Source organism: Ammospiza caudacuta, chromosome Z (assembly GCF_027887145.1).
Source record: "Ammospiza caudacuta isolate bAmmCau1 chromosome Z, bAmmCau1.pri, whole genome shotgun sequence".
In the NCBI taxonomy this organism is placed as follows: Eukaryota; Metazoa; Chordata; class Aves; order Passeriformes; family Passerellidae; genus Ammospiza; species Ammospiza caudacuta.
The window spans coordinates 23,935,083-23,953,123 of record NC_080632.1 but is presented as its reverse complement, the minus strand read 5'-3'; the positions used below and the strand labels follow the sequence as shown (position 1 = coordinate 23,953,123).

Below are 18,041 nucleotides of genomic sequence, written 5' to 3'. Positions count from 1 at the left end.
CTGAAATGCCTTAGATTTCTAAGCTTGCAAAGTAGCATTAAAATCACTCAGAACTGTGTCAGTATCTGAATACTAAAATTTTTGATTCACTGCATTTTAAAAATCTGTTCCAGAAGAACATACTCTTATGCTGTGATGACCTCCTACTTCTACTCATCATGTCAGCAAAAGGGCATACACACTGAACATGTTCAAAGTTTACTCATTAAGTGTTGAGAACTATGGGCTGCTTCAATGGGCTATTTTATTAAATAACAGAGACTTTTATAAAAATTGAATAGATTTTCAACATAAAGAAGGAAGATAAAAGAAGCTTTTTCTATTTCAAGATGGTGCAGAAGATAGCGATGCTGAAATTTGGGTTTAATAAAAACACTGGAAAACCCCCCCAGAATACTGTATATTACAGTTACAAAACTTACAAATAAGTAAAATACGCCAAAACTCCAGCAAACTGGTGCTTGCCAGCACTGACTAGAAGATGATTTAGATAACAATTCTTTTGATGCTCATTTCCAAAGTCCTCTTGGCTGTGTTACATCCAGCAGTCTGCACACAGAATGTACATACAACTGAATGTATGACTGCATGGATACAGCACTGGTCAAAGTGCTGACTGTGGAGAGATTTCCTTGTAGGCTCACTGATATTTCTTTCTCTATTCAGACATTACAGAGATGAGAAATTGCTCTAAAGCTCAATGTGGAATTGAGTTTCTCTTCTTCTGGTTCAGAAGAAATGGGATTACTAGTGACTTCCTGCCATCCTTAGCTAGTGGCCTCCCCTAGCTAGTGGCCTGCAGTAAACATCTACAGACTGTCAGGCATTTCTATTATAAACACTCCGGACCTCTTGTAAGTCACAGGGGGACTTCAGTGGCTAACACCGTGGTTTTAATTTACCACAGAAGAGCACGTCTACAAAATGGACTGCAGTATACTCACCGACTTGTAAAAACATACCAGCCTACTGTATTATTCATATATGTTCATCTTACATATCATTACCCAAGTCATAACACTACAGCTGACAAAACAATACTGTTACCCAATTCTCTTTCGTCTACTAAATTAAAAAAAAAAAAAAGTTCATGAAATTTTGACAAAATTCTACAGTAATTGGTTATCCACAGAAAATCAATCTAGTACACTTCAGGATTCACAGGGTGGGAAAAGAAAAGGAAAGGGAACCCAGTATCAGAAATATCTAGAAGTTTCAGTCTTCTAGATTTAAAGAAAAGTGGGACATTCAACCAGAGCTCTTTGACATAAAGCAAGATTTTTCTAAGGAAAAATAAGAAAATTTTCACTGTTAAAAGGCAAAATCTATGCCCCTTATTTTCTTTACTTTCAACTAAGTTTTTCCTAAGTGGGAAAAAGCATACTACTGTAAAATAACACTGAACTTTCACACACTGTGGGCATTCCAGCATACCTCCTGAATGGCTGTCATGACAACATGTTGAACTGATTCTTCCATCATCATTATGGTCTGGATGTACTCTGAAAATAAAAGCATTCTGAAATGTCAATGTTGAAACTCAAGTCATAGAAGGTAAGACCAGAAGCTGCATCCTTCCTACAAAATGACTAGATGCCATGGATGACACTGAAATGTATAAGAACCAGTCAAGTTCCACTTCAACAAATTCAACAAGATTTTATCGCAAGCCTGTTCAGATACAAATCCAGGCTTATTTGAACTCTACAACAATGAAAAAAGTACATTATTACCTTTCTTCCTCCCCTGGCATCTCACACTTCTGAAATAACTACTTTTATCCTTTTCTCACTTTGTTCCCAAACTGTTCAGGCTCTTGAAGTACATGATCCATGCATAGGTTGTCCTTTTCTGTAAGTGTAATAGTAACAACCTGCCTTCCTACAGCATCCTCATTTTCAAGTACTTTCATGTTCATTTTTGGTGTCTGTTCTTATTTCTCTAGTACATCACAAATTAAGTCCCCTCCACTTTTTAAGTTCTCAGCTCTGTGTACATGTGAGCTACACAAGAGGTACCTTGTAAGATGATACAGTAGCCAGAAGAACAAATTCTGACATTTAGACTAAGTCAAGGAGTAAACGACTTGCCCAGTATAATACAGTTTCTAGTCAAACATCATCTCATTTACTCTTTTAATGATGTGATTAAGAGAAAGACACTGGGGATAAAGTCACCTTCAACTGGGTAATTTGCTCATGCTGAATCTCACTCAAAGTACAGATTGTTCTGGTATTTCAAATGTGCATTTTTAATGTCCAGACTGAAAGAGTTAAGGGGACACAAGATCAAGATATACTTGCCACTTGAAAATGAAAAATAGACACCAAAAGGAAGATAATTTTATATAAAACAGAGATGATAGGAGGTTTAATAAACCAGAGTTATTTATGCACTTGTGGAAGAACACTACTCCTATTTTGATTAATAGGAGACAACCTCCTGGTTAAGAGAACAGAAGTAATTTCAGAAGGAGAAACTAAAGTGATTTAGTCACCTAGGAAAACTGAAAAAGGGGAATGACCTGTAAAGTTAAGATGCACCAAGCACGGGGAAGACAACAGGCCTAAAATCCTGGCAGCCATCAAACACAAAATTAGCTATATCTAGAGGACACACTTATTTAATGCAACTGTCACACAATTACAGTAAAAAAAGCCTTATTTTCCAGCACATGACTATGTTTCCTGTTTAAAGTATTTAGAGTAAATGTTTGCATTTGCCATTATGTTACCTTCATCTGGCTTGAATGAAGAGTAATTTAAGGTAACTCGGTAACAATCTACAGCCTACACCTGAGGCAAGTTTAGAACATGAGAAGTAGCACACTTAAACAAACATCTCCATTGCTCCTCGCATCCTCTCTGGCACCCTCAAGAAAGATGAATGGGTCTCTACTGTATTTGTGCAGGTCTGAATTACAGTCAGTGCCACTTGGGTAGAGGGATAGAAGTCTCCTTCAGGGACTGCTAAAGTGGGATTCAACTGTCTGGCAATTGGCCTGAAGCGACTTTTTGGATGACTCTATTGTGCTTCATCTTCAGCCATTGCCCAAAAGGGCATGGTTGCCAGCATTACTTGTTCCTATTTGCCAACCCCATAGACAAATCTTAGAAACTACAGAAACCCAGTTCACATCAGACATTAAATCAGACCAAGCACAAATAATACTGATGGCTTTTGGCCATGTAGTAAAATGGTGCCTGGAATGCATCTCTGCAACCAAGAGTTATGCTGAATAATGTAATAATCACATTTTTCCATTCTTAACTATCCTGATCTACCTCATAAATGGTTAAAAGGTGTACCCAAGAATTTTTTTTTTTTTAGACTGATTTTTCAGCTTAGCAAACCAAAACTGAAAATATGTATCTTGGAAGTTAATTCAATTCCAGTCTGAGTCTCCAAAAGCAGTGATGCTTACACCAAAAAACAGTCACTATCTGTACAACAAACTAATGTCATCATTATTATTAAAAAAAAAAATCTGTTTCTGACAGAAACCCAAGAAATATAATTCTTCTCCTTAATAGTTGCACAATAACCGAGAAAACATGTTTCCAAAATGTATTACCTTGCTTCTGTTCACAATTCACTGCACATCCCAAAATAAGTTGAAGCATTCTCCCAAGCTCCGCAGCATCAGCATGTTCTCCAATCAGGTTAACGTCAGGAAGGGTGAAGTCATTTATCTGCTGCCCTAGAATCTGCACAAAGACAAGGCACATACATGGCTGTATCACTGCACATATACAAATCAATTTATTTCATACAAAGATGATTCATAATCAACAACAGCAATTCATTCTTACTTTACTATAGTTTTGAATACACCTTCAAAACAAACCAAATTGCTTAACATAACAACTCACTATAAAACCATACTGTTTGATACAAATAATATTTGGGAAAAGATAAACATGACTGTCTCAACTCACAAGCAACTACGAGAAACACTTAGCAAGATTCTTTCTTAAGGAATTAGATGTTGAAACATTAAATGTTTCACCTATACAATACGTATATCTAACACTAACAGGAGACAAATACAAGATACCAAAAAACTCAGACCACTAGACCTCACACTTCTAGTAAATTCAAGGATATCTAGCAAGTCTTACAGCTAAGAAAGCTGCTCCATGGAAGAGACTCTGAGGTAGTAGTACAATGATATATAATTAAACAGCCCACATGCAGAAAGAAAGAAAAAAAGAAAAAACCCTGCAAAACAAAAGCCCGTGTGACTCGCTATTAGTGTTATCTGATTTATCATTAAAGATCATTAAGGATTAATGATTGGCAGTAGAAGGAACTAGACAATTCTGCTAAACTGCTCTTTACTGAACAGAGGGTTGAAAATATGAATATGAAATTTGGAATTAAACACATCACTGACACATTAATTGCAGATAAAAAGAAACTGTAACTTCTTAAACAGGGTGTAATAAGGAAACAATGACTATATAGAGGGAATCAGTCATGTTTGCTGCATGCTCATGCAATACCCAAGAAAAACAGAAATCAGGTTAAGGCATTTATAAAAAACATAGCATATAGGAGGAATACAAAAAAACAAGCTATTGCAAAGTTTAGTAGTGTTGGGTTTTGTTGAAGTGTTGTGGTTTTGTTCTGATTATGTACCATTTGTTTTGTGTTGTGGAACAGTAGGATTTTTAAGCCGTTTTCTCAAAGAATTAACACTACTAAAAACCTCCGCATGCTTTAAAGCACACAGATTCACTCTTGTTGGAAAAGACTTTCTTTAGGTCAAAAGAATTCTTTAGGTCAATACATCAACCACAGTGGAAAATATTACTACCATACACAGACTGCACTAACAGAAAATACAATGTGTTTTGATTCTGGTATCCATTTATATATTGATCTGTAGTTCCTGAATTTCTTTCAAATGCAATGCTGGGTTTAAGTTAACAGCACTACAGTGACTTCACAGTCACTGACAAGAGAACTCCTGTTGAGGAAAGCCGAAGTGAACAGGTAAATTGGCAGGCACTAGGAAGAAGCCAAGGATATGAAGGTGTGAACAGAGTTTGAAGTAAACAAGAGAAAAAAAAATTTAAAGAAAAAGAACCAAAAATATCCATCAAAAGCCCTGAAAGAAATATGAAAAGGACAGACCCTATAATAACTGTCTTGAGATGAAAAAAAGCATTTAACCCATTTTCAAAAGACAAAAGATTTATACATTTACAAAAAAATTAAAAGTTGTAGTTCCAGAGCAGCAGAGGTCTGCAGCAAGATTAACTGAGCCAGAACAAAGCATGAAAGCTACCGTCAGTTACTTAGGCTTCTTGTTCTTCTATACTTTAACTGACAATGACAGCAAATGTAGCAGTTTGACTGATTGTTCTTCTGAACGCAATAAAAATTTCTGAATTTTTGAGGGTGAACAGGATTAGTATTATACACATTTTTCAAATGCTTTTACTACATCAGGTAAAATGCATACACATATCTATATTTTTGTAGTGGAGGAGGGAATAATGTTGAGGAAAACATCAGCAGAATTCATTAGTAGAATCCAGATTACCCCTACTAACAGCTCCAGCACTGCCTCAGCAGGAAAAATATCAACCTAAACCAAAATCCAGTGAGATTTATAAACATGCACTACCTTTAGAGAAATTAATCAGCTCGAATCTGCTCAAAACTTGCCTAATAGTAAAGTTTTGACAACAGACACTTAATCATCATACATATTAACCAATATTAACCAAAAAGAAGCTTGCATCACTTAGTCTGAGTAATATTAATTTTCCATAAAAAAAACCTGATCTGTTTCTTTTTAGTGTTCCCAGTCATGACCAGCTTGCTTAATAATCACTTTTCAACATTTATTTAAACATGGATACCTAATCATTTGCTGAAGACAACCTCCTAAGACTTAATTTTTTCTTTCTTGAAGTACTTGAATTTATTAACTTAAATTTATTTTCTTGAAGTACTTCAATTTATTAAAAAATAAACTAATCTCTGTAGTATTTATGAGAAGACAGTATTTTGAAACAAGCAATGTCTAGAACATGCATATTATGGATTTTCTGCTGCCACTTACACAGATCAATTTGTCTCAAACATCACTGAAAGCATATTTCAGCTGAAGATTCACCACTGAAAGAAAAAATATTGTCTCCTCTGCAGTAATTAAGTGCTGAGTTTGCCCAAAATAAGAGAGAATGACAAAGACTGCGTCCAATACATCTGAATTAAAATATTTAATGAAAATCTTAATGTGGGGAGGGGCTAGAAATGCTCTTCCTTCACTCTCCTCAAGAGAAAAAAAAGGAAAAGGGCAGACTTCAGATGCAGATGAGGAAGGAAAAAAACATCAGACTCAGGTACATTAAAGTACATCAGACACAAAGTCCATCATCAGAACATAGTCAGTAAAGTTATCTATTCTTCACATGAAAAAATTTGCATATCAGGCTTTACTGGTACTCCCGAGTATTCAATAAAGTAGGTGAGAAGGTTTAAAGAAGGCCAAGACTAGGGAACAGGCCATGAATCACCATATATGCCAAAAGGCTTGGAAGAAAACATCAGAACTTAACTTGCAGAATATAATTTATCTTCCACAGGTTAACTAAAATACATAATTCAAAAGGCAAGCAGATGAAGATTAGTTCAAATGGTTCTTACCTCATGGTTGTAATCCAGTATTCCTTTTAAAATTTTCTTCAGGTTGCTTACCTATTTGACAAGAAAGAGGAAATACAATAACTACAGGGAGTATTTTACAGAGAAATGATCATAAAGTGGGCAATCACAGAAGAATCACACAAAAGAAGGATATAATTACATCAAATTTTGCACAGTTAAATTTAGAATCATGAAAGTTATGCAAGAGGCCCTTATGACCAGACTTCCAGATGTGATTACAAATCTTTAGGAATTCATTTAAATTGATGAAAAATATAACATTATCTTGGATAGGCTTTATATCAGATCCTACGGCATAAATGTTTTTATATACTTGTTTATCTTAGGATTATCTTTATATCCAGAAGTTGAAACATTACTTCCCTCCTTTCTTCCCTTGAAGTATCGCAATAATCTACTTTCTGCAGAGATAAACCTCTTCTTTCAAACCAAAACCAGCTACTGCTCAATATCATCCTTTATTCTCAAGCCATATAAGTTCAATTGGTTGTTTTTATCATTAATTATTCCTCTTAGCTCTTTTATTTTTGTTCTTGTCACTCTCTGTCTCTCCTCCCAGAATGTCTGCCTTACAGTATCTGGCAAAATTTACATTTCTCCAAGATGAATTCACTGCTATACAAAGGTAGCTTCTGTTCACTCGCATAACCAATGGCATCAGTTAAGTACCTCCTGCTCTACAGAATGTGTGTCACATTCCTCCAGTACTGTGTATTGCCCCCTTTCCAGCAAAAAAAAAATCCATTTGCATCAAGTCTCTGGAAACAGTGTATTTAAAATTATAAAAATGCCCGTGGGTCTCACAGCTGAAATTCAGAGGACAAAAAAGGAATCTTTGCTGAAAGTAACTGCTAGAGACTATAAAAAATTACTGTTCAAGTATTTAGGAAATTTAGATAATAGAAGCAGCACACTGTTTGCTGGGACAGAGAAGAGGCTGAGAGAGGTGGGGTTGTTTAGCTTGAAGAAAAGAAAGCTCAGGGGCGACCTTATCACTCTCTACAACTCCCTGAAAGGAGGCTGTAGCCAGGTGGGGGTCTGCCTCTTCTCCCAAGTAATAAGAGATGGGACAAGAGGAAAAGGCTTCAAGTTTTGCCAGGAAGTGGTTTTTTTGCCAGGAAGAGTACCAGAAAACATCTCTTTATCAGAAATGGTTATCAAGCATTGTAACAGGCTACCCAGGACATGACTGAGTCACTATCCTTGTGGTGTGCAAAGAGCTGTGTAGATGTGGTACACTGAGACATTACTCATTGGTGGACTTGGCACTTCATGGTTGGATTCTATGATCTTAAGGATCTTTACCAACCTCAATGATTGTATGACTGAAGTTTAAACAGAAGCTGCAAAGACTAAAACTGATATAAACAGGATTCACAAAGTTCTCTCGCTGACAGCAGCAGCCACAGCAGCAAACTGTGGAACTGCAATGAAGGGAGAGCAAAACCTCGCAAGTTTTAAATGCCTTGGAAGCCCACCATAAATTTTATATTCTTGACTTATAAAATCTTGACTGATATATTCCAGAAATATCCAGTTAGGAGACTCTGTCCACCAACAGAAATTATTTACCTTTCAAATGACCTGATGGCTGTTAAGAAACATGATACTGAAATTCAGGGACAAACACAACACTTCAATATGGTCAACAAATAAAATGAGGTGATGAAAGTAAATTCCAGAGTCAAGAAAGAAACAGGATACACACACTAGAAGATTTTTGCCAAGAAAATCAAAATGATAATAATCTGATTACCTGACTCCTATTAATCTACTCTCTTTTGGAAAGAAGTGTCATAAGTTGATTCCTTATTAAGATATAGGAACATTCTGACTGTCTCCATAATCACTGAATTTTAAGTCATACAAGAAACAAAAGTTCATTTGGACCTGAAAGGTGACACATCAAATACCCTGACAAACTAGAACTGGAGATGCTACATTATAGCATGTATATGAGAACATTTCTTGTCACTCCCAAAATGGCATAACAGACAATTTACACTTTCTACACCAAAGCACATACTTTTCCTGTACTATTACACACAACATGGTTCTGTAAGAGCTGCAACTATTTCCTAGGTGTCAGCAACCAAGACTACCACTCAAAGGCAATGCATAATCATAACCAAAATCTGCAACAGATTTAAGAATTTAAAGAAATTAAGAAATTTTACTTTTATATCAAATCATCACAAAGAATACTGCATTGATTGGAATATTATTTTCAAACTTGATTAACTAAAATCTTCTGGTTTATAATTTACCTGAATCTGCTGCAGAAAGAGCCATGGAAACGCAAGGGCCATGTTGCAGAATTTAAGTCCAGTTTACCGATGAGAACATTTGTGAGGAACCTTGAACTTGAACATAATCCCAAAAAATTGAGAAACCAACGGGAAACCTGTGAAATACCTCTTTCCCCTTCTCCTTGTAAGCATTTTTGAATTAAAATTCCTTAAACACAAAGAGCCACCTTCTGCTATGTAACTTTCATAGTGCGTGGAGTTGAGACACTGAAACAAAGCCAATATTGATCAAAATTCATCATGAAAAAGAGCTTATAGGGCAGCATCCTTGAAACAAGAGAACAGCACATAAACTGAAAAAGAAATCTCTGCCATCCTATTTCACCCCACTGCCAATCAACAGTACCAGGGTACCTTGTTTTTAAGAATTAACTGTACCATCTTTGTATTTGGTACACAATCAGACAATTGTGAGGTTAAAGCAGCTTCTTTATAGACTTCTTTTAAGACTAAGACTGACTTAAACTTAACCATGATTTTCAGTATTACTCAGACAGCTCTCAATTTTTTCCTAACTTGCTTGCAGTTAATAAACTTAGATGGTTTTACTGCGCCTGGCAGAGAGACGATCATCACAGGGAAACTACCACTAATATTTTGTACTTTGAAATTGAACTGAGTAGTTCCAGCAACATTTATGACATCAAAGCATATGAAACGAGGACCTCAAGCAGCTAAATGAAAACCAACAACAGCCTAAGAAAGTGTTAAAAGACAATCAATTAGATCAGAATTCTAGGTCACAGAGGTGACAGTTGTTCAGAATTACTTTTCACTTTCTTAAGCACATAGGAAAACCTAACTGTAGTTAACAATGACCATTAAATTATATAATGCCAGACCACAATAGTCAGAATTGTCAATACAGATTATGACTATAAAATATTAAATCATTGTTCAGATGTCAGCCCATGACCACATGGGAAGCCTATTTGCTTGCATCAGCAATCTGAGTTCTGGCTTTTCCATGAAAATATACATGCTACCCCTCCCAACAACTTTAACATTCATTCCCCTACAGCCATACTTCTGCTGGAAAAGATGTGAAGTTTACTGGGGTAAAAAAAGTAACAACTATGCTTTGTTTCACCTCAGAAATCTGTTGCTTTGTTTCACCTCAGAAATCTGTTGCATCTAATGCACAATAGATGGATCAGTAAGTATTTCTAGACAAATCTCTATCAATTTTCCATCTCTTTACCATCTGAGAATAATGACGAAACCTCAATATTCTCAGTCCTTTGAACACCTAAATTTCACTAATATCCACACCAGAGCTGTGTGGGTGTTCCCTATGTTCAAATATCATTAACCTCCCTGTTAACAGCCAGCTTGGCTTAGTATAGTACCACATGTGCTCAGTATGACACCGACCCTTATGACACAGCATTAACTTGATAAACTGACTGGTATGAAAGCAGAGATCATGTGATCTGCCAACATCATAAGACTTAATGGTTACCTGGTTTTTCTCCTGCTTTTCTTTATTCTCACTTGTCATATAAAATCTTTATTAATAACAACTTGTTTACTGTTTCCAATCTCAGGTTTGTAAGTGCAGTCTGTCTAGATTTCTCTCTTTACTAACACAGTTGAGTAACAAAGGGAAAGGCCAGTGACGTGGGCAATAGAAAATGCCCTTAAGCTTGTGATTGTTGACAAAAAGAGAGCATGGGTTATCTAACTTCCTGTTTTTTCTCCAACATTATGGCAGCCAATCTCCACTTTTGCATTACCGTTATATCACATGTATGACTGAAACCCTGTTTGTGCTGGAGGCTCTGTGTAAATTGGCTTTTCTTTTTTTAATTTTAAATCTTGAATAACCTCTGGAAATGTTGCTAGCACATGCTTTCAAGTGGTGTGGGAATTCTTAACCAATAAGCTTTGGATATCTCATTATGGTACATTTTTATCCATTTGCAGTTAACAGGTGGGGTGGGGGGTAGGTAGGTGGGCAGGGGCATGTGGGGGTGTGTGTGCGCACACACCAAGAAGGACAGGGAGCACCTGCGTTCATTGTTTCTACCACTCTCACAGGCATATGGTTTTTGATTTAAATTGCATTCTGCAGCAATGTCTCTCATCACTGATGAGAGGTGTAACCCAGAGAAAGACTAGGTAGCGAAGGTTCCCAAGACTAACACAGCTTGCTACACTGCAACAGCTACTATAAACACTAATAAAACTGTACTTCAAATTGATGCTGTCTGAATGCCAAAATGAAAAGTTCAGAAGAAAATCAAGCTGAACAATGTGTTTCCTTTCCTTCCTAAGCTTTCCACACTGAATGAAAAAAGATAGGAGGGAAAGGGGGGCTTTTATGCCATCCCTCAAAGAGTCAACAGTTTATTCTGTAATTGCCCAAAACTGATGCACATGAATAAATCAGTGATTTCCTTGATTAGGGAATTTTATCCCTGAAAATTTTTGACAACCAAATTATTTTCTAAGCTGCTTTTCACTTTCAGTATATGTTTTATGTTCCAGATGTCATCTTCCTCAGTCATGAAATACAATTTAAATCTGGACTACACAGAAGTGTTCATTGTACATGAGGAAGAAGTTAATGGCCTTGCTTTTTATTTTTGTAAACCAGCATAAAATTGCAAAGGCAGCAGTGAAAAGTCTTTTTGTTGCCCAAGAGAACACACACACTACTATGTACATTGATGTATGCTATGAGCGTGAAATTTTAACCCTGAAGAAATAACATTTCTCTATTAAATACAGTAGAGTAGACAAAGATATGGTTAACTCTAGGAACCATAATGCTTGCTGAATAGTTTCTATTTTCCAAGCTCCCCAAGTTTCAGCATTTCCCTTTTTCTCTCCTGTGCATTGCTCAATTTCTCAAGTCTGGCAACCTGCCCTGTAACCAAGAATTTAAAAACATCCCTGCGAGTTTTTTTTCAAATGGTATAGCAACAGCAAAAACACTGCAGTTATTAGAAAGCAAAATGCTAAAAAAACCAAACTAACCAAACCTGTGCATCTCCCTCCCGCCTCCTCCCCAAAAAAATCTCAGCCTTATGTTCTTGCTTCTTCTCCAAAGAGGACAACACACAATTCAAAATTAACAATCACACCACTCATTACCTTCTCCCTTGTTCTCAGGTAACAAGTGACAGGACAATGAGAAACTGTCTCAAGTGGCATCAGATAAGTTTTAAGCTAAATGTTAGGTAAAAGATTTTCACGGAAAGTGTTGTAGAGCATTGGAACACACTGCCTAGCAAAATAATAGAGTCATTGCCCATGGAAGTGTTAAAAAATGTGCAGATATGGCACTTGGTGACATAATGGGTTGCGGTGAACACAGTGGTGGTGCTAGGTTGATAGCTGGACTCAATCTTAAAGGTGTTTCCCAAATTTAACAACTCTATGATTCTATCATTTTCGGAGTACTTCCATGAACAGTGGTTAGGTGGGCTGTACAAGACCTACACTAATCTCTACCAGCCCCCACTGTTTCACAAAACTTCCTACACATTACATTTATATTGTCTTTCTATATTTCCCCTTCTAGACCAGCTCCTTTATGTGGTTCATGATACCAAGAGTTTATACAAGTGATGACTGTTACACCAGATGGCTCTGATGGCATCAAAGAGTGACCATGTTTAGCAACAAGAAAATAATGTAGCTTATTACCACAACACATGAGATAATTCAGTTATCACTTCTCATGGCACTTCCTAATGTACAAAGGGAAAGATATATTCTAGAATCATGCAAATATGATGCCCACATCTTAAATCCAGTAATGAATATATTTCTAAAAGGAGATTGTAGTGAGGTGGGGGTCAGTCTCTTCTCCCAGTAAGCAAGTGACAGGACAAGAGGAAATGGCCCATGAGGAGTTAAAATTGGGTATTATGAAAAATTTCTTCGCCAAAGGCATTGTCAAGCATTGGAAAAGGCTGCCCAGGGAAGTAGCTGAGTTACTGTCCCTGAAGGCATTTAAAAGAAGTGTAAATGTGGAGCTTAGCACATGGTTTAGTGTGGACCTGGTAGAGTTAACTTGATCTTAAGTCTTTTCCAAGCTGAACAATTTTATTCATAGAAATGCACAGATTGAAGTGTTCCTACAAGCCAGACTTTAAATGAAGGACTGGATGATAGACATTTGGAAAACTAGACTACTAATAATGTTTACTCACATAAAGAACAGTTGGCAAGGTATAAGATCACTTACAGATTAAAAAACAAGAGTTAAAGTATCACACATGTACCTTTTAGAATCTTCATGAAAAGGGAAGTGGTCTATAAAAATGTATACAAAAAGCTGAATTATACGTACTTCTTAAACAAAACACAACAAAAAAATCAGTCTTTAGTTGTTCTTCACATGGACACTTGAAAAACAAGATGGAATGACATCAGCAAGAAACTGAAATTTGACCTGATGTTTTGCCAATTTAAGTCACATAAGGAAGTTACTGGACTGCTCAGCTTTTTTTTTTGTCACATCTACTAAGAAGGCGTTTCTTTTTTACATCTGCCAACTTAGTGCAAGACATAAAAATAAAATATTTATTCCTCAAACTCCACAAGATAGTTATAGAAGCTGCTGCTCCACATTCAATCAGCTGAAATGCTAATATAACCAACAGTTCTCAGTTTGTTATCCTCCACATTTAACAGGAATATTTCAATATTCCTTAGGGGAAAAACCCAAAAAATATTTTACAGAAAAGTAAGATCTTGTACCCAGCTGTTCGCTTGCAATTCCATACAATTCTTTGAGAAGTTAATATAAATTAAGTGCTCTACATTCAACAGACGCCAAAGGAGTCCTAAATGTTTTTTAGGGATGATGTCTCTTATTCAGCAGTCACTCAATATATCCTCATCAATGTACCCTCACTTTTTGCTGGCAGCCCTAGTAGACAAAACACTCTAAAACATTCCAGACTTCACAGAGCTGGTCAGACGGCAGAAACTATGCTGATACATGTTTCCTGGTCAAGTCAAAACATAAACAGCAGTGGTGTGCTCCATCTTTTTTATTGTTTCAGGCAGCATTCTGTCTCTGAGTGTCCCTGCAATTCAGAAATTGATGTAGAGAAGCCTGTAAGTACTACAGCATTTCACAGTTTTAGTCCTTCCCCAGATGCTCAGAATGAGCTTTGGTGGCTGGAACAAAATGGTTTTACAGGAAACAAGAACTAACAGTAAATTCTTAACTATTTTTCTTCCCCCAAATTAGTCAGGCTGAAAATGGAAATTTAAAAAAGCACATAGATCATTCGCTGAAGAAAACTACTCAAAAACTACACTAACATCTGCATGTGAGACTGTGTTTTTCACATTCTAAAGCAAAATATTCCTCATTCATAGTTCTTGTAAATTCTGTTTCCTTCAGGTTTGCAGAGAAGTGCTAGAATGCCAAGTGATACAAACAACCCAGCAAACAGACTGTGATTAAAAATCATGCTGTGTATGATTTCTGTAGAAACACAGAAAAAACATGACTTCCTCCCTTAAAACTCAGTAGCTCTGCAGAGCTGACAAAGTAAAAGGCAGTAACATGTTGCCATTTTTCTTTAAATATATTGTTTATGTTCCTATTTTTAGGCAGTTGTTTCTCAAAAAAGCTGCTTTTTTAAAAGCTGCTTTCACACTGTGCATTAAAAAAAATTTCTCATTCAATATTTGAAAAACAAAAGGTAATTAATGTATAACATTTACTTGAATATTTTCCTTTTAAATCATTAAAACCTGTTCACAAATTCAAAATGTCTTTGCTAAAATTGTGCAGGACAATACAACATTAAAAAAAGTAAGTGTAATTAAAATGGTACAAAATTCAAAATGCTATCTATAAAGCAAGATCCTAATCCAGAAATGTGAGAATATTTAGACACAATATTGTATTAAGTACTGAAATACAGACTCACAGACACACAAAGTAAGTCAAATACCTTTAGCCTCCAATTATCTCCCACTTCTGTTTTGATTCTGTTCAGCCAATTTTCATCAAAATAAGCTGGATCTCTGAAAAATAAAAAGTGCATTTATTACAAACACAATTACAGAAATTTTGAGTACACATTCGTCGTTAAGCTCCCATCTCAGGTTTGAGTTAATTTAAATGACTACCTCTTGCATCTGACACATGGTCTGAATACAGTAGTTCAGAAACCTGTTACTACTCATTTTTCTAAGAACTTTCACCCTATTGACAGCACAGGTTCATCTGTGTGCCATGAGGAGCTCATGCTTTTGAGGAAGCATCTTTGTATTTTGAATGCATTTTGCCAGTTTTCCCTCCATAAGTCCTACCTCTTAACTTCTCTGGTGTTGCAGCAATATTTACTTGCATTTCTTAAAAATATTAAAAATTATTACTTTTCCACACATTATGCATCCCTACCATTGCACACTGCTTACAACTATTCAGCTGCTAAAATAGAAGCCTGAAACTAAACAATACACATGATGTCTTGACAGAGTGAGAAGAGCTAGGAAACATCACTGAAGTTTTTATGCCTAAGAACACACTTCACTATTTGATCTACCAAACACTATCAGTTTTTTAAATCCTCTTTTCACAGTAACCCTACACAAATCTTTTTGTGAACACCCTTCCTTAGAAGCTTTTCTATTCTCTGCACTTTTGACAAGGCAATCAAGAAAAAGAACAGAGAACTGTTTCTATGCGTAACTTCTTCCTATTAATTTTTCTCAAAGCATCTTCCACAAGCTGCTTCTTCAAGACACCTTGTGAGACTCTCTCCTGCTACCAAACTCAAAGATCATCTAAAAGGCTAACATTTTCTACTGCTCAATTCAAATTTTCCCTTTATCATAGGGAATTTTGAAAATGCTATGATCAGAATTAAGGAGAAATAATGTACTATATATAACTGGTTTTAAAGGAGTAGGAAAACACAAGGAAAGGTTTTTATTTCATCCAACATATGTAGTCAATACAGCCAGAATGAAAAAAGCACCTTTTTATTGTTAGCAAAATGCTCTTAAGAGTTTGTGTTACAGTTTCAGGTGAAGTACTCTATTTTCTGGACTGCTGCATTTGCCACTGATTACTTATTAGATTTACTGCTGCACCTTCTACACATAGAAGTGTTCCGGACTGATTTCTTTTTTCAAGGGCAAGGTGCCATGAGATCTTTTGGCAAAATTTCAAGAGAACTCTGAATATGCCTGGAGAGTCAAATAACATCCATATCATATATACTGTAAACCAGCAACTACATCAGAACTTTTATTAGAGCACAAACTTTGCAGCCACACTTTGCATCTGATGCACAGTACATGATGTGTTTCATCTTCTCCACAGCGTCTTCACAATGCATTAAAGTCTGCAAGCTGTACTGCAACTACAATACACAGCAATGGAGGAAGATCATAAATAGCAATGTTTCTCTACTGACACATTTTCATTGCTATTTTTTCACACTTTGTTACAGACTCTGGTGAAGATTACAGCATATTTCGTTTCCTTGTCATTGCACCTGCAAACATATATCTGGAAGAACAGCTTTAATTACTAGTTAAGTTGATGACTCCAAATTACTTCCATTCAAAAACAGTACAGTTCTAGCATAGATGACAGAAGCTTAAATTACAAAATAGAAAAGTAATGTCTTATCCAGACTATCACTGGTTTTGAAATATATATTTTCAAAGAGCTTTCAAATGGCCTCTCCGCCACAAGAAGACAGGTAAACTTAAGAATGACATTGATTCAAGTACATGTAAGATCTCTGACACATGAAAAAAGTTTACATTCAGCTTTTACATGAAACAAATAGCTCTCCTTGCAAAAAGCCTTAATTAAAAAGCCTTCAATTGCCTAATTTCCACTCAATCACAACATAATCATCTGGACACTAATGAAAAGAACGACAGTTCAAATCCATTTTAGGTGTGGGGTTCAAAAAAATACGCTAATGACTGTCAAATAGGTCTTCTGAGAATTGCTGATACACAAATAAACTAGCTTAACAAGAGACTCACAATTATAAAGTATTTATGCAGCTGAGAGATTAAGCAGGTATGACCTGTGCATCCTCATTAAAAAAAAAAAACCAACAGGGCTTCCTTAAGGAATCTTATCATTTTAATGGTTGCACTTGGCCACTAACATCTTTAGCTGCTTCAAGGCTGTAGTGCCATAAATATATCAATCCTTGACATACCATTTTCATGGTTCTAGGAAACAACATGAGCAGGTATAAACAACATCCCATAAGCAAAATTATATTTGGACAGACTGGGTAGCAGATATTGCAGATCCAGTTTTCAACAATAACAGCACCAGTAAGCGAATCAGCTGAGGAACGCTAACAAGACTTCAGAGTTAGGTCCATCTTACTTCACTCTGAAAGCCTGAAATTCAGCAGAAACTAAGCAGCTTTTCTCAGCTACTACTGTAATAAAAGGAACACAGGGACCAACAATTGTCTTTTACAGTTCTGATGAAAGTCATAGGCTACCTAAACCCTGATATACATCATCAGACATACTTAAGAAAGGTCCCTGAGAAATACATCTAAACTCAGTGTGGTAGTCCTCTTCCACAGATCTATTTGCTTTTTCATTTGTATGTATACAAACCTCATGGAAGCATCCAAGGGTCCAGCAGCTGATAAGCAATCCAGTTGAAATCAGTATCATGTAACAATGGTCAAAGTAGCACCAACAGTTTTGTTAGAGAAGCTTCATACAGGTTACACAATAATTAATAACACTGCAAAAACACTTTGCCAGGAACACAATAAGCAGAAAAGCAAAAGGTTGGGTATCAACACCAATCAAATCTAGAATGATCATCCTTTCCTCAACCTCATCACCATTATAATTTTCTTTCTCTTCAAAAGTCTCATTGAAGTTCATTACTAGTAACAACTGCAATGCTCTCTCTATATAACAAACTATTGGAAATCAAACCTGAAATAACTCTTCCACAGTTACTTCTAAACATACTTTTAAAAAGGGGTTTCCAGATGTTAGATCATTCACAGCCCTTGCTGCAAAAAAGTTTCCTTTTGCTATATTTCTGGGAACCATAATTCAATC

General features: G+C 36.1%; 1 protein-coding gene across 3 annotated transcripts in view; it reads right to left on the bottom strand.

Annotated features, from left to right (window-relative positions):
- The window catches only part of HOOK3 (hook microtubule tethering protein 3), an 84,465-nt gene that overhangs the window by 46,134 nt on the left and 20,290 nt on the right, over positions 1 to 18,041 (bottom strand). For all 3 annotated transcript variants that reach the window (XM_058824094.1, XM_058824097.1, XM_058824096.1), the window contains exons 3-6: positions 14,921 to 14,993; positions 6,664 to 6,714; positions 3,575 to 3,707; positions 1,435 to 1,502 (exon numbers count right to left, since the gene is read on the bottom strand). In XM_058824094.1, the coding sequence (XP_058680077.1) occupies positions 1,435 to 1,502; positions 3,575 to 3,707; positions 6,664 to 6,714; positions 14,921 to 14,993 (325 nt within the window). The remainder of the gene's footprint in view (positions 1 to 1,434; positions 1,503 to 3,574; positions 3,708 to 6,663; positions 6,715 to 14,920; positions 14,994 to 18,041) is intronic.